General features: G+C 28.9%; 1 protein-coding gene across 1 annotated transcript in view; it reads right to left on the bottom strand.

The window, feature by feature from the left end:
• The window catches only part of LOC142319287 (dynein axonemal heavy chain 7-like), a 187,489-nt gene that overhangs the window by 33,324 nt on the left and 126,171 nt on the right, over positions 1 to 27,994 (bottom strand). The window contains exons 44-53 of the mRNA XM_075356394.1: positions 23,698 to 23,926; positions 21,503 to 21,656; positions 17,767 to 17,900; positions 14,603 to 14,794; positions 14,195 to 14,421; positions 11,440 to 11,618; positions 8,633 to 8,824; positions 7,441 to 7,624; positions 4,904 to 5,049; positions 458 to 610 (exon numbers count right to left, since the gene is read on the bottom strand). Of these exons, the coding sequence (XP_075212509.1) occupies positions 458 to 610; positions 4,904 to 5,049; positions 7,441 to 7,624; positions 8,633 to 8,824; positions 11,440 to 11,618; positions 14,195 to 14,421; positions 14,603 to 14,794; positions 17,767 to 17,900; positions 21,503 to 21,656; positions 23,698 to 23,926 (1,790 nt within the window). The remainder of the gene's footprint in view (positions 1 to 457; positions 611 to 4,903; positions 5,050 to 7,440; positions 7,625 to 8,632; positions 8,825 to 11,439; positions 11,619 to 14,194; positions 14,422 to 14,602; positions 14,795 to 17,766; positions 17,901 to 21,502; positions 21,657 to 23,697; positions 23,927 to 27,994) is intronic.

The raw sequence follows: 27,994 nt of genomic DNA, 5'->3' as shown, positions 1-27,994 counted from the left end.
ACCAAGACAGACAATTATTCGACAGCGTGAATAATGAATGATTACAAGTAATATTACATCACTCAACATATGTTAGTAATTTGTGCTAGTTTGAATCTCCATGTTCAATATAATCCTGCAAGATTGTTATTTATGTCTACTTGTTCTTCATCTCGATCATCATCACGCATAAAGGCTTTCAAGTTGAAAAATGTTTTATCACAATAAATGTTGTATCACCAAAGATACACTGAATCTACAAGGACCTGGCATTCTCAGTACGTAGTACCTAGCGGAGTAAAAACCACACCCACATAAACAACAGTGAGGAAGAAGAAAGGATGAAGAATAAGAAAAAGATGTTTGAAAGGATCTATGGATAATCTTAGTACAATCATGAGAATGAGTAACACTTTGCAAATTTAACAGAATACCTGAAACAAAGATATGTTTACATTTTATGCAATAGTACACTTACAGACTGTAATGTAGGCATCCAACTCTTGGCAAGATGACAGTTTTGAAGTACAACCCAAGTACCCATCTTGGTAGCTTCATCAATCATACGAACAGCGATAGGACCTTGTCCTTGTCCTAATGATAAAGAATTTAATCGGTTTCCTCCAAACCCCTATAATATTTCAATCAAATAAAACAATTATAACAGCTAAAATAAAAAAAAAATATTTATATTTATTAACTAAGCTCATTCATTGACTTTGCTGTTGACATTAAAAGGTAACAATACTAAAAATTTAAAAATACTAACAGATTTAAAAATCTATAAGGTAGTTGTTATTAACAACTAATACTACTTTTGATAATTATCAAAAGTAGTCATTGATTATAATCAATGACGAATCTGAAGGTATGCCTTACACTCTCTTAACATTTTAGTTAATTTTTAAAACATGAAAAACTGAAATAAAATAGAAAAAACATTCTTTTGGAGAATTACCAAAGTTTTTAGACATAAATAGATAATCATTGTTGAACTACACCAAGTAACAACATTGCAGGTTCAAATTAATGTATAAACTTGAAACAACTTCATTATATATGAAAAACCTTTGATGAAGAGTTATTTAATTTACATTATTTTCTTATCAAAAATATATGTTTACAATACATTTTGTCCTTCTGAATTTTAATTGGTAAAACTCCAAACAAAATAAAATTGTCACACACTAAAAGTAAAGTAGTAAAACTAGCTTTTATCTCAATAAAACTGAACCCCTCAAAATTCAAGAATTAATTACAAACCATAAAATATTAATAGTAACAAATACGTTTCATAAAACATATCCTTGCATCATAAAATATGTAATAAACAATGAACAGAAAAAATGAAAAATAAGACTTGATTCCTTACATATTCGACACACATGAAAAAGCATTTAATAATGCTTTAACAGTAATTATTTACTTAATAATTTATCCAAAATTAAAGGTTCAAAATATTCAAAAGAAGGATTCCCAACTTGTCATACAGACTGACATAATGAGATATGCTTCATCACTGCTATAACTGTGGTCTGGTAAGTATAGCTTATAGTTAAGTATAGTAAATTAATTATTATAAATGTTCTATCTATCATAAAAAAATAAATGTACATTGAATACACACAGATTCATAAGGAACTGCTAGTGATCAATTATACACAACTGAACTATTACTACTAGAAAAAAAAGTAATTTTTATTGCAACCTACTGGATCCATAACTGACAACAGGTCAGGTGTGTGTAATGATTCAGTAGGAATCTTGTAGATAGTGAAAAAACCATACATATCAAATCATGATTATCAAAACTTGCTAGACCAGCAACTGGCTTCTTCCTACAATGTCCTGTCTTGTAACACTATTCCCTCCACTGTTCTATTAACAGAACACTATTGTTCCAGTTACCTCTTTTTCTGTTTATCCTCTGAAACCATTGTAAGTTATTACTTCAGAGGATGATTTGCATGAATGTAAATATAGTGTAGTCTTGCACAATCTCAGATCAACCATTCCGGAGATGTGTGGTTACTTGAAACCCAACCACCAAATCACACTGGTATCCACAATTCCAGTTACCTCAGGAAGAACTTACTGCACAATTTGTGTTTATGCTTTATTCCATACAAAAAAAGGATGCACATATTTCATGCAAAATGGTGCTTATGTTTTTATTAATTACACAGAATGATTCAAAACTAAACAGCAATCTCTCAGGAGTTGATTTCTGTAGCTAATATAAACATAGATCCGAAAACTCTTCATTAGCAAGTTATGGCTAGGAAAAGGTTTAGCCCAGATTTGTTCCCCTGGGGAAATAAAGACTTCCTGAAATTCTGAGAAGGTATTATTAAGGGGTGAATTTAGAAGTTTCTTATGGTTTTTGACCTGAAAATTAAAAAAAAAAAGAAGTCCCAGAACTGCATCTTCATTAGTTCTAAAGATATCTGATGTAAAAAATAATTGGGGGTAATAAAAATAACTGTAAAATACGGGGGGGGTGGGGGGGTAAAAAATAACACATTTTTGGGCTTATCATAAAAAAACTTTGTTAAGTGATTAAGTTGTATTTTTTTTCAATTAAAAATGTAAAAAACTAGTTCTGAAAAGAATAAGAAATAACTAATAAGAAAAGAACTACAAGAAATAACTAATTTTGTCCATAGATTTGAAACAGCTTTTAATATAAAATGTAATTTAACTATGAAAATAGCAGAAAAATGACATTCAAAATTAGTGTAGGAGTTATTAATTAATTTCCTTCAAAGTTGCTTGAAGTGGTCCTCGTTTTGTTCAATACATGATTTCATTCTACGAATTCACTCTTTTGCAGTGTTTTAATACTTTCTGCGTCTTCTATTATGCGATTCCTTAGTTTCTCTTGGGTGATAATCAGTTTTGAACAATACTGACTTCATAAAAATCCATAGAAAAAATCTGATGGTGTGAGGTCAGAAGATATTGGTGGCCATTTCACTGGTCCATTTTGACAAATCCATTGTCTACTGTACATATTACTTAATGATCCTTTACATTATTAGAAAAATGAGGTGGACTGTCATGCATGAACCATCTCTAATCTGTTTTCATATGAAATATCTTCCAAGACAGTGGGCAGGTTTATTTCCAATTAAGTATGCTTAATTGGAAATAAACCTACATATATATATCCTGCAAGTCTCATTGGTAAGAAAAATGGACCAATCGATTTACCACCTAGAACACCAAACCATACATTAATTGAAAATGTATGCTGGAAATGTCTTGTCATCACAGTATCACATGGATTTTCAACCACCCAAATATGGGTGTTACAAAAATGTACTATTCCATTTATTGTGAAGCATGATTCACCAGTAATCAGAATATGATGAAGTAAATCGCGATTTCATACCCATTTTCTAGTTAACAATCAGCAGAATATCTTCCGCTTATTATGAGACCTTGCAGTAATAAGTCTTGTACCCGTGTTACATGGAACAGTTACAACTGTGCCTCATCAAGTGCCTGCCATACATTTGATTGTGAAATATTTAAATGCCGAGAAACCAGTCTGTTACTTGTAGCTGGCAATAACTGTAAACCATTTATTATTGCTTGTTCATTATTATGGTTTCTCACACATCATTGATAACATCATAGATACTGGCATTGATAACCAGTATCTACTTGTTTTGGCTAAAACTGATGCTTTCTCTAAGTCATCTCTCCACAGCTTCGATGTGGATAAGTATCACAATATTTTTGAACTGCAGCCAAACCATTCTTGTTTACTTTCCATAAATTAATATCATGTCTGTATATTCAAATGAACACATATTTGCCTTGTCTCCCCTTAAGTATGAAAGAAAATTTTACAAATTTTTTTTAAAGCTGTTAATTGCACACAGACTCTAACACATACTGTAATACAATACAAACCACCATCAAGATTATTCAAACATTGTTTCAAAATGTTAATTGTTGATCATTCTGATAAAAAAGTAGTAAATAAATGGTTAACTGTTATTTCCAACCTACGGACAAAATTAGTTATTTCATGCTGTAAAAACTTTTTTTTCACAATTCGGCATTTTGTTTTTTAATAAAATTAAATTTCAATATTCTGTATTCAATTTTTTCTTAAGTAATTGACATGAATTTTTTCAGAATTACATTTTTTGTAAAATTTAACTTAACTTAAAAATTTAACTTTGATTAACTTAATCAACAATTTAACAAAGTTTTCTTACGTTAAACCAAAAAAATTGGGGGTTTTTTACCCCCAATTTTTGTGTTTTACATATCTTCCGTTTATTATATTTATAATTAAGGGGGTACAGTTCTGGGACCCATTTTTATTAAGTTTTCAGGTCGAAAACCATAAGAAACCACTAAATTCACTCCTTAATTTACCTTCCCAGAATTTCAGGAAATCTTCATTTCCCTGGGGGAACTGAAATCCCCCAGCTCGCTAATGAAGCGTTTTTGGGCCTATGTTTATAAGAACTTTTTTCCTATCTTATCTATAGAAACAGCTCTCGAGAGTTTGCTGTAAAGTTTTGAATCACTCTGTGATTCAAGTTATAATTAATTAAAAATATTTCTTTTTAACATCTAAGCCTTATATATTCAGTATAAAATCAAAAGATAATTTCATGAAAGATAAAAGATAAGCATAATTATCCTTTCATTCTAAATCAATACTTGAAATGGCAAGAAACTATTTTTTTGGTCAAATGTAATGAATAGAATAAGATTACTCTATAGTTGCTTAAGATCATATATTAATTTTATGCCAACATCTAGAGTAAAGCTAACAGCATAAGTCTGTGCATTAAAGTCTACAGAATTAATAAAACTTTACAAGGTTACACAGATTTATAGTGCACTCAAAGCAAGAAGCTCAAACTGCAGAATAAGCAAACTTAGGACAAATCTGTACCATGTCATCAGCAAATTTGAGTAATAAGGCAGTTGGGTCTGCACCAGGTGTCAATATAAAGATGAGAGGAACATGTGATTGTGAATCTGCATAAGATGCTTGCAAATCAAACGGTGGTGGATCCACAAATCTTTTTCCAATCTGAGCTGTAATTTATTATGGAATGAAAAACATTATAATAAAAATAAAAAAAATTAACAATGAAGTTTAATTATAATACTATCTTTTAACTACAGAAAAATTAACAGAAATAGAACATTGCTATATTTTCTAAAAGAAATATTTTTATTTATTTCTTAACTGAACAGACACATAGTTAGCATTTATTATCAATGAAAATTGATATCAAGATATAATTTTGATTGAAAAGATTAAAAGCACATTAATTTTAAGTTATTAAAAACACTATTAAAAAAAATTTAATCTTAGAAAGTAAACTAGTTTTTTTGGTGCCTAAGAATTCTTTAACCCCTTCAAAAAATGATTTCAATACTGCTAATTTCTTTGGAGTTTTCCTTCACACGTGTGGGATACTTTTATATTACAGGACCCAGAAAATGTACTTTTTAAATTTAGCCACTAATATTGTGAAAAGGTTCTTTTAAATGTTTTTGATTTTTTACCAATCCTAATGATGTGAAAATCATTGTTCTCAGGTTCAACAAAAAGGTAATTTGAAATATTTTGATCAAGCAGTTCAAAAAATGTTTCTTTGGCCAGTCTTTTTTTATAAAATCCTGCTGCATTCTTTGCTATCCCATATGCATAAAAAAACAAATTTGCTTCAAAAAAACACTGTTTTTTTTAAGCAAATAACTTTTTATATTTAATTCCATGCAGAATAGCAGCCATGTTATAATATACATGTTTATTACACCAAAACTTAATATAAGTAACTGGTATGGTGTTATTTTTTCTATTATGTATTTAGATGAATCAATGAAAAATTATTTTGTAGGTTTAAAGTGTATTTATAGATTATCATTAACCCAGCAATATCAAAAAATATATAAAAAGAACCACCTTTTTATAAAATACTGAGAAAACAGCATTTCTTTTTCTGAACTGATGAATTGATTGTTCCTTCTGCCAACAAAGTCTACTCTTACAATTTAGTATGGGGATCACAAATGTTCTCAGAAAACAAGAACAAAAGTAGCAATCATCAAAACTGACTGTTTGGCTCATGCCACACCAAATTAACTCTTAATTTTGTGGAGGAAAAGACATAGGAAGCTTGGATCTTGTGGGGTAGCATGAGCCAACCAGTCAGTTTTGATGATTGCTACTTTTGTTCTTGTTTTCTGAGAACATTTGTGATCCCACTTATATTCAATTCAACAGATATCTATTGAACCTCATCAAATTAAATTGTGTTGGGCTTATCAAAATTGCATGTTGAATTTCTTGATACTAAATCGTAAGAGTGGACTTACTTTGTTGGCAGAAGGAACAAGCAACATATCAGTTCAGTAAAAGAAATGCTTTCTCAGTTTTGAAAAACACTCTTTTTAAAGTGTAAAAGAGTTAATTTACTTACAGCTTACACAACAAATATGATGAACCCAATTTTTATTTTGATCATCAATATTTACAACCAAAATATAAAAAATAGGCTTGTTTTATTTCTTTTGTTATAGATTACATAACATTAACACTATCACAGAACATCCACAAACATTAAACTTATCTAGTTATTTTTTACAAGATCAGTCATGAAATGTGGACATTTTTAAATGTAATCATTCTAATATCTACCTCCCACATAATCTGTAAGAGTTGCCAACTGGGATATACTGAAAATATTAAATTATAGTAGAGTGTGGCAATTAATGATACTGTAACAAAAATTATGTGCTGGGAACTATTTCAATGATTGATATTTAAATTACAAGCAAAATTAATAAAAGTGAATGAATAATATGACTAGGTATTTTAATTTTTGCAAATATTGTTTTATACTACATTGAATTTGGAATTTACTAATTTTTTTAAATAATGAACATTGTTTATTATTCACATTTTTCTACACTACATATTTCAATGGTAATGGATTTCTATATGTTTTTTAATGCTACCAGATTCTTAGACCTTACGAAGAAAAAAAAAAAAATTTTCAATTTCCTTTATAGCAACAGCTGCAGTAAGTTGTTTCAACAGGTCAAGACGTTTTATTCAGTAGTGATGAAATTAAGGCAATTTATACATTTGTAGAACACTTTTGTATAATTTTTAATTTCAGTTAATTTTCTGATGAGATCAAAATTTTTTACTGCAGTTTTCAATGTTTGAAATACCACAGTGGTTTTTGTAATTACGATTTTTTTTAAAGGGCCCTACTGTTTCTATATCATAGGTGATAGAAATTTAACTGTTATTTTCTTATTTATTTTACAAAATCAAAAAAGAAAAAAATAAAGAAAAGTAATTAAATTAAATTTTAATCTACATAAATCAACAACAATATTGCAAACACCCTAATACTAATTCTGTTACTATAGTAATGCAATTTGACATTGCAAAAAAATTACAAATACCTTCAACAACATTTTGTATTGCTGGTATTAATTTGTCACTGCGTATACATCGTAGAACAATACATTTTTGAAATAGATCAAGAGATGTATTCCACGGTTCAGGAAATTTAGCTAAATGTGGTTCTGTAGATTCAAATATGGCTTTCCATGCTTCTGTGTGACCAGTAAAGTGTTGCCGAATTCCCTATATAAAAAGTATGGAATCACAATCACTATTTTAAAGAGTAATATACAATAGTAAACTATTTACATCATTTTAGCAAACTTTTAACACTAAAGGTTGTAAATAAATGAACAATTCAGTTAGGAGCATCAATTCAAGATCAGTCTATTCTTCATGAGTAGCAAAGTTCTTGCCACACTTTTTAAAACAAATATAATTTTAGTTTCTATGTTATCAAGCCACGTTTTATTCAACACTATATCATTCCATATAGTCAGGGAATAATGTAATTTCACTTAATCCCAAACTGTGTTTTCAGTGATGTTAAATTGATATATATTTATGTATAAAATTATGATGAAGTTAATTTTAAACAACAAAGCACTAGTGTAAGAAGAAAAAATTTTATTGTCATTATTTAAGTCAAGTAATGATGTGACATGGCTACTTTTCTACTTTTTTTTTAGCAAGATTTTACATGGACCTCCTCTCTTTCTCTTAAATGTTTTAAAAGCCTTCATTTCAAAACAAAAATACATTCTCACTTACAATTAACTGCATGAAAAATTTCTATAAAAATGTTTAACTCTCATTACCACTTTATACTACTACATCTCTTTACTGCATGATAACTCTTAAAGACTGCGATAACCTGGTTTTACAAATTTTTTCAGAGTAATTTATTGTCAGAGTCCCAACATTCTTTGTTAAAATCTCAGTAGTCCACCATCATATGTTCCTTCATTTCTTTCTCACATTCAAGAAAGAGAGAGAGAATTGGAGTTGTGGTCGAGGGGGAGAGGGGATAGAGTGAGAGAGGAGGAAGAGAGAGAATTACTCTAAAAATTTAGTGAGTTCCTTAATTAAATCTAATTTCCAGTTTTAGTAAAAAAAAATTCATTTTACTGAATGTGTTTACTTTTCGTCAAATAATATTAAATCCAATTAATAATTAAACTAGTCTCAGTTTAAAAATTTATAAATTTATCAAAATATTGAAACAAGACAAAAATAAGTATTAAAACTAACATTAAATTTTGGCAAGTCATCAAGTCGACAAATTTCATCCCAGGACATTGAAGGTAACCAATTAGCTGGATTACGATGAGGATTGTCAAGACCAACTCCCCCAGTCAAAAGAAACATCCATTCCTGATGGTCAAGCTCATTACGATTAAATAATAAATTAACACTAAGAAGAAATGCAAATAACAGCTTATCCTGAAATATAAAAAAATTAAGATTTTGAATCATATTTTTTGAATTAATAAAAATACAAATATATCAACACAGAAAAATCTATTAATAATAAACAATGACCCACAACAAACCTGCGCCCCATATAGGGCATTTCTGAGCAACTTTCCCACATTTTAAATTCAGCATTAAATGATACTTTTTTAGTTAAAAGCAATTACTTCATAAGAGAACCACTAAAGTGTAGAAAAAAGAAGACAACAATGTTGAGAATCATGACCAACACTCAAGGCTAAGGCTATTGTAAAACTGTGTTGTATGATGGGTGCCGAAAATTCTGACAAATGTTCACAAAAATCACAGAATGACATCTGTATATGCTTTTCTTGACCACTTTAACCACAAGAAAGAAGAATTTTTTTTCATCACTTGTGACAAAATAGGATTTCATACATCAATGCTAGACAAAACAACAATCCATGCAGTCTATTGTGGTTCACTTAAATTGAAATAATTCAACAAGCCTACATCCACAAAAATTTTGATGGCAGATTTTTGATCATCCTCCTTACAGTCCTTATCTCATACCCAGTGACTACAATCTCTTCCTACACCTCATAAACTGGCTTGTATCTTAACGATTTGAGGAAAGTGTGCAAAAGTAGCTACAATCCCAGATGGCTGGGATATGTAACAAGTTTGAAGAAGCTTATTTCAAGAATAAAAATAAAGTAAATATACAGTAATTTGAAACCACTGATAATTTTTTTATTTTTTATTTTTTCATTTTGATACCAATTAGCCCTTATGTTTGAACTATGCCTTGTATAACATTTAAATAAAAATTAACATGCTATACAAAGTGGGCGGGAGTCACCATACCCACTACAGTTGGAACTAAAAATTTACGACATTGCAGGCTGTTTTTAGGTACTAAAAGTATTGTCTTTAGGTACTAAAAGTGATGTCACAGTATTGTTGTATCTGAAATTGCTTTACATTCCATAATAAAAATAAAATTAATAAACAATCAAGTTGATGTATTCTTTCTGTCAAGAAACAATATTATACAAATTAAAATATTTTTAGTAGAGCAAATACAGAATCCACTGTATTATTTTATCTACAAAAGCAATGTAGATAAATGTATTGGTATATTTAAACAGTTTTCATAAACTGAAACCTTTTTAATTATCATGTCTTAACTGATCACAACTTAATGGAGCAAGAATATAAAATCAGTATAGAAAACAATTAATCTTTTATTTTATACAATATGAACTTAAATAAATTGTCTTTTTCATAAAATTATTTGGTTAATTATCAACTACTGTTAGAATGTAAGTTTGAAATAAAAATTTTAATACAAATTTAATACAAAATAAAAATACAAAATTTTTAATCAATTTTAAATATCTAACTATCATAGTAATAAATTATATTGATAATGTATTTGGAGAAACTGTAATAAAAGATTTTGTTTTACTAATGTGCATACCATAGTTATTTAATTGTTTTTATAAAAAAATTATTAATTAGAAAAAGAATAAACAATGATTTCATTTTCTTGTGTGCTATGACATATTAGCATTACACTGTTTAAGCATGCACTGAAGCATTATAGTATACTGCTCTTGCCAGCCACCATGGCACAGAGTGGTAGGGTCTCTGCCTTTCATTCAGAGGTCCCAGGTTCGAATCCCTGTCAGGAATTTGAGATTTTTTACACCCTCTGAAACCAGACATTTTATCTCTGAAGATCATTCTTTAAAAGTGTAATTTCAAACGGACTTTCAATTAATGAATGATTAGTGATCGGCAATGCGTAAACCTATACAAAAGAAAGTTGTCTATATTGTTAACTATAAAAATAGGTAATTATGTTGATCTAAGGATTACACTATAAAAATAGGCAAAAAATAAATTTAATCTTATTAAATTTTATTTACCCTTCTGGACTGGGCTAGTGGTAAACATGTCAAATTAGATAACAGCTGATTTTCAAAGTCAAGGTTTTGAGATTCAAATCCCAATAAAATTAGTAGCTTTTATATCAATTTCCAATATTACACAGTTGATCCCAGTGTGTATTTTGGTGGTTGGTGTTCAATAACCAAACACTTCAAGAATAGTTGGTCTGAATCTGTACAAGACTACAGACCTTATTTACATCTCATACTAATAGAATGTAATGTACACATGAACTATCAAACTCTGACAGGATAATACTATTTGATATGACTGGCAGATAATTAATATCTCGTTACCACTTTTAGACTATGATGGAGTTAGATTTATTAAAAAATACATTTTGTTTTTATTTTTTATGTTAATATATCACCAGATAAGCTTTGAAGCTTATACATCAGAATATGAAATAGAAATTTTTAGTGCATGAAAAATGCCATGCCTGCCCAGGATTTGAACCCAGGACCTCCAAATGAAAGGCTGAGATGCTATCTCTCTGCCATGATTTAATACTAAAATAGAAATACTCTTACAAACATCAGATATAATTTATAGACTGAAAAGGTGGCTTCTTTTTCAATTAGTAAGCTCTTTTTAATTACTATATTTGGTAGTTCATTAATTTCGATACAATAAAATATACAAGTAAAAGAATGAATAATACTTCTTACCTTTTCAAAGAGACTTCTACAAATATTTACATACAACGAGTAAGTGAAATAATTAGCTAATGAGGTTAACCGTTGTTCCATTTGGTCAGATTTTTCTGTATTATCAATAGCAGCTTTGAAAAGATTAACAAACCATGTCAAAGAATACTGATACATAGGATCAATATTGGCCAAATTAGCTGAAAAAAAGTAAGCCACAAAAATCATAATTTTGCAGTGTCCAAAGTAAATGATTATCACTGAAAAATAACCAAGGGAAATCTTTCAAATTGACTGCAAAAATTGACAATTGTGGTGATGACACTGATTTTTTTTTTAATTCTTCAAGCACCGTTTGTTTTCAGTAGTTTATGACAAATCATTATGAAACGCTTCACGCCTCTACATTTACAAATCATATAAATTTATTATTGCAATATGAAATTGGTTACAGCTACATATTGTGCACTTTGTGATACTTATGTGTGCAATCTGCCAAACAAAAGCACAATTCACCATTTGGTTAAAAAATTTGAAGATAAGAAGTCAAGAGAATATTGCTGCTGTTTATGAAAATAAAAATTTATTAATTTTACTTCGTTCAGAAGAATTGAGCCTTTATTCAACAACATGATGAGGCTGAATTTTTGCTTGATGACTTTGTAAATTAAGCAAAACTGTCATATTTGGGATGATTCCAATTCTCAAATAATTTAATAGTGACAATTACATATGAAAAAAATCATAGTTTGGTATGTTTTATATGGTGTAAGACCATATGGTGGCGTCATTGGGCCATTTCTTTTTAAAAAATAAGCAGGTAGATGCCATTACAGCAAACCCTATTGTGCTATGATTCTGTTTCCAAATTTGGCGAATTTTGATTTGAATGAGAAGTGGTTTCAACAGGATGGTACCACATGTCACAAGCTGCTGAAACAATTCAGTTTCTACATCAAAAGTTTGGTGACTTGTAATTTCATGAAATTGTAATGTGAATTGGCCATCAAGATCATGTGATATGACTCCCTTAGACTTTTTTCTCTGGAGTTATGTTAAGTTACAAGTCTATAACAACACAAACCAGTAATGATTGATGACTTGAAAGCAACTATTGAATACATTATTAATGGAATTCAAGCAGATTTTGTTACCAAGCAGATTTTGTTACCAAGCAGTTTTTGACTTTGTTAACTAAAGCTGTGGAGGCCATATGAATGATATTTTTTGAATATATGTAATATTATAAAGATTCAAAAAAAAAAGTTAATATTACTCAGACTTTTTGTTTTATTGAAATTTTACTTTTTGTGCTTAAAATGAAAAACCAAAATGAAATGTTTAATCTAACAAGTTATATGTCTTAATATCATAGAATGTGTTTCTTTGACATTATCTCCAAGCCAGGATTCTAGTATTGGTTTTAAATTAACACATACTGACCTGGCAATCCAGGCATGTTAATAAGCTACAGCTATATTTTCTACATGAACAAAGGATAATAATCTGTGAGCCTGATTAGAAGAAAGTCTGCACAAAATACTCTGATACTGTCTACATACCATAAGAATCAATTGAATGTTACAAAAGGAAGTATAATTTAAAATCTATTAATTTTTTTTGAAACTTTTAATTTGCTCTTGTACAGAGATAGGCCACCCAGCATTATTATAAGCTATCAAAAATTGGTATTTGCCTGAATGTATTTGAATAGCTGAGCATTAAAATAAATAAATAATAGACAATTAGTTACTAAAGAGTGGTTCAGAAGAAATATACTGGAAAAATCATTAACTGCAAGAAAGTTGAATGTAGAATATGGAAAAAATACTTTGCAGCTACTTCAAAAAAAACAAAAAAAAAAGGAGAAAAAACATTTAGATAGTAAAAACAAAATAATAAAAGGAAGAAAGTGATAAGATGAAAAAGTCTCTCTACTTAACTCACACTATGGACTAGTTATCAAACAAGTAATATATATTAATAACATCAAGTAGTCTACACGAGTTAATAACAAAAATATATTTAGTCAAGAATATTAGTCAATTCTTTCTTTTACAGATTCTTTTGTGTGAATAATCAGGAAAGGTAATAAATATTTTGAAAGAAAGAGCTGCAAGATTAAAAAACAAAACAAAACAATACAAGATTGATAACATCAAGTAAACTACAGCAAAAAAAATTGCCAAAAACAAAACATGAGAATAACATTTCTTCATTCATAATTATATTTTCAGTTAAAGAAAAAGTAAACAGAATAAATAAATCTGTCTATAGATGTTAACTCTGCATGGGAGAGCAACCAGACTACCCCAGGTTCTATCTTGGTTATTTACCATACAGTCAGGTTGGAAAATAATAATAAAATTATATTTTTATATTGATAGAAGTAATGAATTTGATGAACCAAAATTTAATTAATTCAGCATTATTAATGGTAGGTAGCAAAATGGTTAATAATATTTTAAAAATATTATCATGGAATAATAAATGCTAACATATTCAAGTTAATTAAAAAAGTACTCCACAGACATTAATTCAATTATCCAGTCTTCAGGAATTCACTTGCTGAAGACTGAATAATTAAGTATGGGTAATACTAATGCTAACTGTCAATCATTGACAGTTTTTGCATATATACTTGCCCACACAGAGAGAAACTGAGGGGAGAATAGGAAGCCTCACCATAAATGCATACTACCACAGACGTGCTAAATGTATTACAAAAATAATTTTTAAGACATCAGAATTTTTTACAAAAGTTTGGCATACTAACTGATACTAAAAAATAAAACAGTTGAATGGACTGCTATAGGTTTGTAGGACATGCGAGTTGCATCAATTGATTTTTCAGTAATTTCAGCAGCAGCTTGTTTTTCATTTATTTCATTCGCTAATGTTTTAGAAGAACTCAGAATATTTACACCTACTTCATCTTCCAAAATATTCCCTTCTGATGTTGAAAGAACTTCTAATATTTTATCTTCAATTTCCTTTAGCATCCTATAAACAAAAAGAGAAAATAATTTTTTATGATTTGTTTGCAAATAACACACACGCACACACACATGCACACACACACACACACACACACACACACACAACACACACACACACACACACACACAAAGGAGGAACTAAACACAAAAGGATTATAAATCTGTAAATGCAACGAACATATTACCTCTTGTTTTCAGCACCCTGAACAATAAGTTGATTTTTTTCAGCTTCAAGATCTGGTCTATCTTTGGCAACTACAATACCAAGCAACTGATCTTCAAGACCAACTGGAGTGATCATAAAATTTAACAAAGTTACTTTAACTGCAATTTCAGGTAAGTAATGTGGATTTCTTAATTTTGTTGTTATATAAAACCTGAAATGATAAATACGTTAAACAGATTTGAAAAAAAAAATATATATATATGTTCAAAACAATCTTAGAATTAAATGGTTATTTTAAGTATTATCAGGCTAAAAGAATTATCAGACAACAAAAGAGGGGATCAGGCAAATTCCAGTATTTATATCAGTTGCCAAACCAAGTATCTTATGACTACATTGATGTTCATGTGCAGGCTATGTTTGATGTAGGAAACTTATGTTTGGCAAGTTCATTTAAATAAAAGATGTACAGAAAACATTAAATTTTCATTTTTTTATAAACTTAATATATTCTCAGTTAAATAACTATGACACAAACAATGCATCATTTTCAAAATGCTGCATTGCTAACCATTTGTTTATTTTTGGGACAAGGTGATAACTGGAAGCCAAATCAGGGCTGTATGGAGGATGGTTAAACAACTCCCATCTGAAATTGTTGATTAGGTGTTGAGTGAGTACTGCAGTATGTGGTCAAGCGGTCATGACAGAAAAGGATGCCTGAATGTAGCATTCTGTGTCGTTTGTTTTGTGTAGCCCTTCTACATTTCAATAATGTCTTGCAATAAGTGAGAAATTATTTGGTAATTCTGTTATTGTTAATCAATGATTTTCTCAACTTTTCACATCAAATCAAACTTGCAACAAGTTCATCTGTGACAATATTGAGGGTCGACCCCTTCTTTCATTGTTGTGAATATTTGTTTGACCTTCTGAAACATGCAGCACCACTGTTTTACTGCAATGCCACTCATGATATTCTCTCCATATAATGAACAAAGTTCATGCTGATTTTCAACAACTGATAACAGTTTTGCGTGAAGGACACAGATGATAGCATGCACTTTCCAGTCGGTGGGATTTTCTATGACGATTTTCAAACAAGAGTTAAATAAGTGAGCAATATTTTCAATAACACTAATAGAACCACACTGAATTGGGCTATGCAACTGGGCAAAGATAGAATCGCTACCCCCAACTTCTTTGCATGACACTGAGTATCAGAAGTTACTTTCTGAATAGCCCTTGTATTATTGAATGTAGCATTGAATAGGTAACAAAATTATTCATCACAAAATGAAAAATATTTCAAAACCATTAATATTGTTTTTCAATTTCATTAGTATAGTTTCACAAGCAATTACATTTAAATCAATAACTGTTTCTAGAGTGCTATCATTCTCAGATGAAATCATCAACATCTCCTGAAATGCTGGTAAAATTTTCACCTCAGTGGAACATTGGTAACTCACATATTTACCAATAAAAAATAAAAGGGTTACTTTAATAAAACACTAGAAGCTACATACAAACAAGTTTTGTTATACATAAAGAAACTTTATCACTGAAATTACATTATCTGTAGTACGTTACATTAAACTCAAATAGTCTAAATGTGAATACATATAAACACTCACAAAAGTCAACTTACAGCAGTAACAGTAATTACAGACTTAGTGTAGTAACACCATGCATTAATTTTTAAGTTTAATAATCTTTCTTTTTACTGAACATTCTATTACACCAAAAATAAATATAAACTTACCTTATTTTTTATTTACATTAATGAGATTAGATAAATAATTGATCGGGCACAGAAATAAACCATATTTTATAGTTATTGATACTTTAATGGAAAGATTCATTTTCATGTTCATCACAGTTAATACAGATAAAGTATGTAGATTTTTCTGAGTGCCTTGCACATGGTGGAAGATTCTAGGTATTTAATATATGTTGAGTAAATTTAAGCTTCATTTGAAGATAATTTGAGTAGTTCAGCATCTTCTGGTGACTTGACTGAGGTTAAGAGTAAATTCTAAAAAATAACTATATATAAAAATCTCATGCGGACAACACATAACTAACTTCCTTGTACGCCTATTAAATTACACACACAATTTTTTTTTAAAATGAATTTATTATTTATTTATTTTTATTATTGAATTATTCACATAAATTTTTTTATAATCAGAGGTTAATAATTATTAAAAAATCAATAAATTTAAATTAAAAAAAAAATGAGATGAAGTCTGATTCGAACTGATGTGCCCCTTTAAAATGTTATTTGGCTATAAATCTGGAACTAATGAAAATAAGTACCACTTATGATGTATCATTGAAAAACTCTCAATGAGGGCTTATTACTGCAGTTAAGAAAAAGTCCAAAATCCAAATTTTTTTGGATTTGGGCTTTTTGGATACTTTTGGTTCAGCTGATTGCAATCAAAAGGGGAGGTGGTACACAACTAGATGTTACAACAGTCCTAAATCCAAAATTTCAACATCCTACGGCTAATCGTTTTGAGTTATGCAAGATACATATGTATGTACAGACGTTATGGCAAAACTACTCAAAATGGGTTCAGGGATGGTCAAAATGGATATTTCTGTTGAAATCTGAAAACCAAAATTTTTCGCAATTACAGTACTTCCTTGTACCTAAGTAAAAACAGCATGGTGTTTTAATTAATTTTTCTTTTATTTAGCAAACTATGTAATGTGGCTATAATATTATAATTACCACTGCAAAATGGAATAATAGCTTTCTATTATGTTATAACATTGACTTCATCAAGTGAAGAACTGATATGTCATCCACCCCTAGCAGTAAAAAAATTATTTAAAGCATTTTTACTTTCCCAGATTAATAGGTTCACAGACATAATTTTCGCTGGCAGTTTTGTATTTTTTTTTAACATAAATATAATGGTGTTACACCAATATCTCACGATTAAGGGCTCTTGTTGAATTTTTTGAATGATTTAGAAATATGTCCAAAAATGTAAAGTCTAATGAAGATACACATTCTACATTAATATGAATGCATATTTACAAACACAAACTCACATATATAGTTATTATATGCCATGAAAATTGAATTTCACTCATGAAATCTATTTGCAAGATGCAATGCTGTATAAAACATTTTCTTTCATTACAGTTCTATAATAGTAGTCTTACCGGAAAGAAGGATTAAATTCCACAATGCTTTCTCCCAGTTTGATACAGATTGAACCACCAGATTTGAAAATCTGCTTCATTAACAGAGGTTCTAATAATGCATCTAATTCTTCACCAACATTTTCTAACAAAACCTGAAATTATTAAAACTATTGTGTAATTTATTACTTAAAACTACTATAATAATTAAATCAAACACATGAACCAGTACCAAACATGCTAGATATTGATCTAATCCAAAAGCAATGTGTAATCAACTCAGGGGATGAATTAGTAGGCATTTTTGCTATTCTAAAACAGATACCAAAGTACAAAAATTACAAAATGCAACAAAAGTAGAATTTTATTTTACTTAAAAAATTTTATTTTTACTTAAAAAAAATGAAACATGGATTTAAATCTGCATAAAATGAAACATTACACATATTTTAATTGTAAAGTTAACTATAAACTAAATTACCAGCCAAGTTAATGTGAAAAATGTTTTTAGTATTTAGGTGGAGTTGGCACAAGATGAGAAGTTTGATGGATAAAGAAGAGGGAAGGTAATTACAAGCTAAGGAGCTGAAATTTCTTATAAACATGATAGATACATACGATACAGGGATCATATGAAGAATGTAAACGAAAAATCTGTCAAATACAAAAAGTTATGTTAAAAAAGGTCATAGTTTGGACATGTTAACGAAGGGATGCCACCAGATAGGTTAAAAGTATATGAGTAGGTTCTACAGTATAAGTATTATTAGCTGTTGGTGGAGGGGTAGAATAAATTTGAGGAATAAGATCCATTTCCGATCTGAATGTCTCAAATCAGGAGCAAACCGTGCATTTTTAAACTTGAAAAGTCAGACAAATAACAGATTGCAATACCTCAAACAGTAAAAAATGTTTTATATCGCGCAATAAAAAACTTTACAAATATCTCAATATTATTAATAAAATAATATTAGTGATATGTAATCATTTTTATTAGTTTTTATAATACTTAACAGCGGTAGTTTAATAATCTGTAGTTGCGGTAAATGATCAAATTACAGGAACCAGGTGTATCAACAATATGTCAGAGTAATAGATATAAATGTTATATCTATAAATTATAATAATTATATATAATTATAATTATATAATTATATATAATATAAATTATAAATGTTATAAATATCTTTACAATTTGATTCATTATATTTTTCAAATTAACATTTCTATTGAAACAAACTTATTAATAATTCAATTATAAAATACTGCATCCATGTATAAATTCTTAATATGTATAAAAATTCTTCATGAATAAAAATTTAGTTTTGGTTTTTGGAATATCTATTAATTAATAAATTGACTAATAAAGTGATTAAATTAAATCTACAAAAATAAAATTATACCCATATAAATCTCTATAAGGATATAATTATTAAAATATTTCAAAACTTGTTACTTTAACATCATACAAGTAACAGACAACAATTATCTTCACTTATTTTCAGTTCTTGAAGTTTCACAATACTTGTGTGAAGAGTTGAAGAAAATGTGCTAAAAATGACAAATTTTAACTGAACATAGCACCTGTAACATATATATCTGCCAGAAGTTTTACAAATTAAAATTTTCTTGCCGAGGACACATATTAAAAAAGATTATTTTATTCTACTACGATTTTATGAAACTGTGATTGTTTCAAAATTATTAGAACAGAGAAATGCATTGATTTACAATATGAAAAATATCTATTTAATTAACCACTAAAAAAAATTATATAATCTTCTATGTCATAGTTTCAATCACGAATCTTTTTAATACCATCTTGGTTAAGGAAGAGATTCCATCTCAATGGACTCACTCTAAAATTATATTGCTTTTTATAAAAGAGGATAGAAATAAAATATAAAATTACTGGCCTACATCACTCAGTCTAGTGTTATGTAAACCTTTTACAAGAAAACTGAATAACAGAATTGTGAGAAAAGGTGGAAGAAACTTTTAACAATGGAACAAGCAGGCTTTGGTATGAAGTTTTCGATAACAGACTACCTGCATATGATAAATCAAATTCAAAAGGCCAGAGTATGGATTAAAACTTTACTTAGCATTTATAGATTTTTAGCACAGGTTTTGTTGTCTTATACATAATAGCGCTTTTTAGCTTTGGCTTCAATAGGTATAGAAAAGAAATACATTAATCAATCATGAATCTGTACAACAGAAAAGGATTTTATTGAAAGTGATGTTATAAGTGATTTTCTATAAAGCGAGGCGTAAGGAAAGGGGGGAACCACACCCCCAACCCGCTTTGTGATGGTACTTTAAAAACTTAAAAATATCTGAATAGCCGGGATAAACAGCTTAAAAAATAAGTGGATGATTTTACAGGAAAGGCAAAGGTTAACTGGTTAATGAAAGCAGAAGACAATATATTGGATGGGAAAGTGTGAGCAGATGGAATTGAAATTAGTCATAGAAAACTTTACATAAGGTTTTGTTTATGCTATTTTCTAAGTAATGATGTATTTATTTTATAAATTGCAAAACACAACTAACTTTCAATCATGAAAAAATTTAGATAGGTAAAATCCATGATAAGATTGCTACTTTTTTTTTACTTAGTGATTATGGCTTATTTCCAATTATAAACCTATGGTTAATTATCATTACTGAAGTTTAAAACATAGTTTTAAAGGAAGTTTAATAAAGTGATATTTTCCCTACGAAAAATCCATTACATACATTCAAAAAATCGTGAGACAATGACAGGATACGTTTATATAAATTTGAAATTCCCTACTCTGTTGGAAAATAGCAGCTGAAAAATTATGTACAAAATGGAAACATGTAAAAGATCAGTGTTCAAACATTTTAATAATACAAAAAGAGATAGTCTTAATACAGTACCTTAAAATCTATATCTATTTATCATAAAATAATTTTAAACTGAAATCCAGAAATTTTGCCAAAAGATAGTAGGGGTTGATTATGGTAATTGCTACTACAATAACCTTTCTTTTCTAATTTTAAAATAAAATTCTTATTCTAGTTGTTTATATAAAAAAGTGTGCATGAACTCCAATAAAAGTATTAAATTATTTTACACTTAACAAAAAAATAAGGTGTCTTGTCTTCCTAAACAAGGGTGTGCATTCTAACCTGTACGTTCACTATATAGCCTTTCTTTAATAAATGAATTACATTTATTATCCTGCAGTGCATGTAGTAAAAGAAGTACAGTTTCATAAAAATTATCTCATGAGCAACATTTAAAATCTCTATCATTCCAAATCAAACAGCTTAAAAACCTGATTTTTCTAATTTATGGAATAAATTAAATATTATTTCTAAAAATTAACAATTAGGCAAGTAAAAGTCTTCACCAATTAAAATAAGTGACACTCGCTCACGGTCATTGACAATTGAGTTCAAAATAAAATTCATTAATAACTAGAAAATTCAACGCTCATTTGTTATTTTGCAAATGATTTCAGCATTTGGGGAACACAATGGACATGGGTGAGAAGTGATAATTTAGTGATTGTAGTTTGAAGGGATAATGAAGTATTTAATTTACAGACTTTAAATAATGCATTTTATAATATTACATCAGCTTGTTTTTAAGCACTTTTAACAGGAATTCTTATACATTCTCAGCTCACAATGGATGAATACACAGTAAACTGCTGCATTATGGTTCATTACAAAATAATATTGTTAACTAGTAAAAATAGTTTTACATGTTCTAAAAACTTACAGGATAACCAAACTGAATGGCATTTTCAAGAACTCTTACATAATCTGTATTAGTCATACGTATAACATTTAACATATTTGTTTTTTCCATGTTTTTTACCCATTTGTTTGCTTGACCTTGAGGATCAATCATTAAAGGATAACGGCGAGCATGCCTGTAAAAGTTAAAATTTACAACTTAAAAACTGAAAATGTTTTTAACAATATTTGTCCTCAAATATTAAAATTAATCAGAAGTCATTTAAATTCACTTTAATGTCAATTATTTATATCCTTTGTATCAAACAAACTTTCATTTCATTTCATAAAAGTTTAATATAAAAGATTTTTTGTTGCTAAAAAATAAGGAAAAATATAGAAATTAAGATTTGTATTTATCACTTATCATAAATTCTGTAATTCTTTCATCAAACATTTATCTTCATTAACTTTTGTAACCATGTCTGACAAGAACTTTCAACTATAAAAGTGATTTCAGAAAGTATTAAAAAGTGTTGAATCAAAAGCAATTTTATTCGTCTTTGATGAAAAGTGCAAGTTATTGATAACTTCATAACACAAAAATCATGGAAATATGATGACTATGAGTCTAATATTAGACTCATTTAAAATCATTTTAAAATTGGAGATCCAAGGCAGCACATATCCTCATCCTCTGAGAGCAAGGATATTCAAAGTTTGAAGAATTAACAACTAAAATTGAAACATCAACCAGAAGGAAATTCCTTAGAAACTTCAATAAATATACAGACAAATAAAGCATTATATAGGGCTCATTTTGCATTAATAGAATAAAACAAAATAAAGCAATTAACAACCTACAACATTATCCATGGTTTCAAAGTTTTTAGAGTTTCAGAAACTAAAAAGATATATTATAATGCATTGTCAATAAGTAGTTGACTGCTGTTGATATCCTTTCAAAATTTGGGAAAATACCAAAATGTACTCAATTTGTCTAGAGAATGGCAAAAATTAAGTGGATTTCAGCAGCAAACAAAAGAAGCAAAATAAAAAGTAAAATATTCTGTTCTGAGGTCTCAGCCAGTGACAGTAGTGGCAGTTCACAATAATAATAATTCATGAGCAATTCATTTATCACATATTTTAATGAAATAAGTGTTATTTAGTCTGCTCTTTAGAAATGACGTGTTACTGTATCATGTTACTATACAATTATCAGATTTTTCTCTTACTGAAAACAAAGAATCACCATCATCAAAATAATTCCTATAACTCCTCTTATGTCTGGGAGCTGGTGACCCAATTCATTTCCTTCAAATCAATGTGTTAAACGTTTCTCCAGTTGCCTCTTTTTGGCAAATTTGGTTCAGTATTTTTTTGGCGGTCTTCCTGCTTGACTTGCTGCCCTCAATATTTCTTTCTACGACTTGCTCCAAGACTTTTGCTGAGCCAACAAATTATATGGTCTAAAAAGAAGATTGGCAACAACTGTGGTCTGGAAGCAAATTGTGGTCTGGAAGCAACCTACTCTTTATACACAGCTTGTTTATTATCGGGCTGTTCATCCTCTTTTCTGTCCAGCAACACTGAGCATTCTTCTGTATGCAGACATTAATGAAAAGATTAAATTTATAAATTTGTATATTTTAATTATTTCTATTGATAATTAGTTATATGATTGTAATCCTCCTACCCATGTACTGATTTGCAGTTTTTTGCTTCTGCTATTATAACTATAAAAGAGAATTAGTTCTAACTTCTATTACATTTATTTTAAGATTCATGAAAGAAATTGAAATATATACTTGATGCTGAGTTTTTTCATTATTCTTCTGTATTGACTGATTTAACTTTGAAGGGTGGGACTGCCTGTTATACAGTACTGATGTTATGTGTAACAATTAACATACCCTTTGGATAGAGATTACCACTATGATAATATATGCAAAAGTATGCTCAAGAATTTCAGGTATTTCTCACGTATTTTTTTTTCTTTTCTGGGATGATTGCTGAAAAGAAAAAAAATCTTGTCTTTTCATGGTATATATCATGAGTCATACTTGACGATTGTCAAGCCATCCATTATAGCAAATATTCTAACTTTGGGTAAGGAAATAGGTGATGAGTAACATAGGTGATGAAACCAGTTTCTTATCAGAAAGTAAACATTCTGTCTGTAAAAAGATTTTAGTACTATTAAAATCAGATCATATAATATAAATCATAACTTACGAAACTATTATTCCATTATCAACAGAAAATGAATCAGTAGGAAGTCCAAAAATATTCCATGCTCTAATTTCTACTGGCTGCCCAAGAATAAGCGACAATGAAAAGTCTTTTGTACAGACAATATTAAAATCAGATACACTCTTCACCCAATCTGTAATCTGCTGCTGACGGAACTGCATTGTGAATGGACCAAGATAGGCTATTACACCAGATGCTATTAGGATATCCCCTGTTAACATTAAACAATTATTTATAATTAGCCGCATGAACAAAACATTTTTATCTTGTTTACAAAAAAAAAAATATTGTAATCAAAGAAAAGGTTAGTGATAGTAATTGCAAAAGATAAAATTACAATAAACACTCATCCTTATTTGATAGTTTAATATACAACATTAAAAAATAAAGAATGAGAGTAGAGCAAGCACAGAGAGAGTATGACAGTAGTTCAAGTACACAGTATAAAAACTTTATACTTTTAATCTGAACAAATTTTTCACCTTTATTAACTGATAAGCTCTTATAACATGAGGTTGTTTTAACAAAAAAATAATTTTTACATGTAAGAGATTTTTGTTTTCAGAATTTTGAGGATGGACAAATGAGAAAGCAGCTATAAACACCTGAATGCTAGAAATATAAATAAAAACTTCATACTTATAATCTGAACAAATTTTTCATCTTTATTAACTGATAAAAAGATACTTAATTTTTTACAATTATACAAAGAGAATTTAAAGGATTGTCACTGAAAAACTATAAATAAAATAGTAATTTCATTTTAATATAAAAATAATCATTCACCATTATATGTATTTCAGCAATATCCTACCTTATATGGAAATAGGTACAGACAGTAAAGTATCCTCACTGATAATGCCTGGTCTCCTGTGGGGTTGTATGAGGAAATCTTGTTGCAATTCATTTGAGGGTAAATCCCCGCTTTCCTCATCATTCATCAATTTTACCTTATTTTTGAAAATTTCTTCAATTCTGGTTCTCTTAGTACTCCAAGAATTTCCACTACATAGAGGACAGCGTGGATTCATGGAGGTATTGTAAATTTTTAAAAGCACTTTCTCCTCTTCTTAAGTAACTTACAATGACTGTTGAAAATTTGTTTGTTGATCTCATTGCTAGATGAAAGAATTACTTTTAATTGTAAAATTACTTTTCTTCAGAAATTATAATTTTTTTAAATTGTGTTTGGAATAGCAGTTGGCGGAGAAAATTAAGCTGTTATTGAAACTCTACCCTATGTTGTGATTGAAAAACTTAAGTACAAGTACTTAAACATGCTGATTGATGTAAAGATCGAACATGTTGCCATTTTGACCTTATAATAATAATTTTGTTATTTACGTTTTATTTTTAAAATTATATATTTTAGGTATTATTTATTTATAATTTGAAGAAACAATGATACAATATACAAGAAACAATATATAATTCTTATAAAACTTATATATAGCTATTAGAAACAAACCTGAATGAGTTACACATTGATATCAATATATCAATATTCTCTATATTAAAAAAATATGTTAAATTATATTGAATAATATAATTTCTCTATATAATTGAATATATATTCTCTCTATATATTCAATATTTTTCTTATATATGGTATAAGAACAAAATGTTTACTCAGGTGGTTAGTGAACAACAATAAGCTAGTTTAGTTTCTTCCTCTAACCAGCCTAAATCCATCCATTAATTTTATACAAACATATACTGTTATTAAATTCCTATAAACTATTGAACATTAGAAATAGCACATACTGTAATTTAATACAGCTTCAGCCACCACTGTATTACCACTTAAAAGTGGAGAAAAAAGCTTTCATAAAATCAATGATTTGAATTCTGAACAGTTCTTTAATCAAAGGTCAACCAGAAACACCCAACTGTCAGACGGTTATGTGTTAAATATATTTACTCTATCTTTTCGCATTGTGCATCTTGGTATTCCTTCACTGAAATATTGTTTTAATTGTTTGTTTTACATGTTCTATAATATAAGCTATTAGTCGTCGACTTAGCTGTTTACCAGTTTATTGTTTCTGTTGAGGTGCATTCTTTTTGCCAAACTCTCAGGCAGTTGTTTCATATTGTGTGTGTATTTGTATTTCCCAATTCAATGACAGGTATGTAACTTTAACTTATATATAGTTTTAATTTTTTGCGTACATATGGCTTGCTGCAATAAATATCCTGTGTCTGAAAGAACAGAACACTTTATGAGTTAAACTGTTGATAGTGAGTAAGATTTTAGTGATGAATAAATATCTTAAGATGAATCTTATATGTCAGAAGAGGTCTGCGGATTCTCTGAAAATGAATATTACTCAAGTGACAAAACCAAAGGTGATAATCAGATGAATGATTATGCACAGATAAATGTTGTCAGTGAAGGAGCTAAAGACAATTTTCCAAATTAAGAAATAAAAAATAACTTGGAAAAAAGAAGTGTTGTATGTGGAATTCCGTTGGACCTAAAAAAAAGGAAAAACTCCCCAAAACAACATAAAAATAAAGATTTCCAGGGCCAAAGGTTGAGCGATTCATTTAGGAAATAATCCTACACATGAAGAGGTAAGAGATGAGTTAGTCAATAACACTAATAAAAAGATGCATGAAAAATTACAAAATTCAAAAAATCCAAATTATAAAGAAACTGACATTATAGAAATAGAAGCACTTACGGCCTTCCTATTTATCTTCTTTATATTTAAATCAGGAAGAGAATCATTGTATTCACTTTTTTCACTGGCCACCCTATATTTCGAGCTATAGTATCTGTCAAAAGATGCAAGATTTGATGAATCGTCCACTTGTATAGAACGAGTAAAAGAAGATCCCGCAGCAGCAATTTCACAAATTTATTTCAAATTGTCAAGCAGCCTCATCCCTTTAGAGGACGTTGCCGCTTCTGTGTATATGTGCTCAAAAAGCCACTGAAATATGGCATAAAAGTACGTTGCCTCACAAACACCTGCAACCCGCAGTTTTTATCTTCTCAATGCTTACATTATATATATATATATATATATATATATATATATATATATCTTGCTACTTTATAATGTTGGTAAAAAAAAGACTTATCAGTCTTGCAAAACCAATTATCGAACCAATACTTGCGATAACTGGTTTATGTCTAATAAACTGGCAAACAAATTGAAGAAAATTTATCATATGTTTGTTCAAAAATTCCACCAGAATTTCTTTGAGAGAAAAAAACAGTAGTTTTTTTAGCATCTATGGATTTTCAAATGACAGTCTCACTCTGCTTTATTTTGAACCAAAAAAGTCAGAAGCTGTAATTTTACTGTCATCAATGCACATCTCAAAATACTTTGATGACCAGACCGGTAAGTCAAAATAAATTCATATTGTAATCCAACTAAGTCAGGCATAGATACACTTGACCTAAAGTGTCAAATGTATCAAATCACAACATGAGAAGGTGGCCATTAGCCATATTCTATCACATTATATTGCTGAGCTGCATAAACAGCAGTATGTTTCTTATTCAAAAACACCAAAAATAAAGCAATTTGCTTTTATGAAAACATTAATCAGAAGTTTGACCAAAAAACACATGGAAAGACAACTCTACTCAATCAAAATTTGTTGGGTGATCTGAAAAATATAATTTCTGATTCACTGTGGCAAACAGAAGTTGTAAAACAAACTAAAAAATACAAGATCTGACAACTTTGATAAAAGGAATACCTGTTGGTACCGTCCATACTCGAAAAAGGGAATCACTGCTTATAAGTGTGTTTTATGTGAAGTTCCTAATTGTCTTGAGTGTTCAAAAAAACTGTGCAACAAATGTATAAATAAACGTTTCAACAGCCTAAAATTAACGCTATTTTCTGTAATGTACCAAAATTTTCATAAAGATTAATTTTTTGGTTTCATAATTTCCTAATTCTAATTTTTTTATATTATTTTATTAAGTTATTCATAAAAACAATTAATTTTAACATACTTGAAAACAATATCATTGTTCTTGTGTTAGGGTTAATTATTATTTTGCTTACTTAGTGCTTTGCATCTTCATTAATAAAATAAAATTTAAACTTTGTTTTTATTTTTTCTTAAAAAAACTTAAAAAGCTAGTTTATTGGGGAAAAACATCAAGAAATCAACCAAAGGGGAACAAAATGTCAGCAACTGCCTTACAGACGGGTTTTTCGGTTAATGTGGTACCAACGTTTCTGGTTGAAGACTTATAAATCAATTTCTTTTTTCTTTAGTGTAATTCACTAGCTCAACCAATCTTCTT

The sequence above is a fragment of the Lycorma delicatula genome, chromosome 2 (assembly GCF_047948215.1).
Source record: "Lycorma delicatula isolate Av1 chromosome 2, ASM4794821v1, whole genome shotgun sequence".
NCBI classification, from domain to species: Eukaryota; Metazoa; Arthropoda; class Insecta; order Hemiptera; family Fulgoridae; genus Lycorma; species Lycorma delicatula.
The sequence above is the reverse complement of the archived record's forward strand: the minus strand, read 5'-3'. Positions and strand labels throughout refer to the sequence as shown.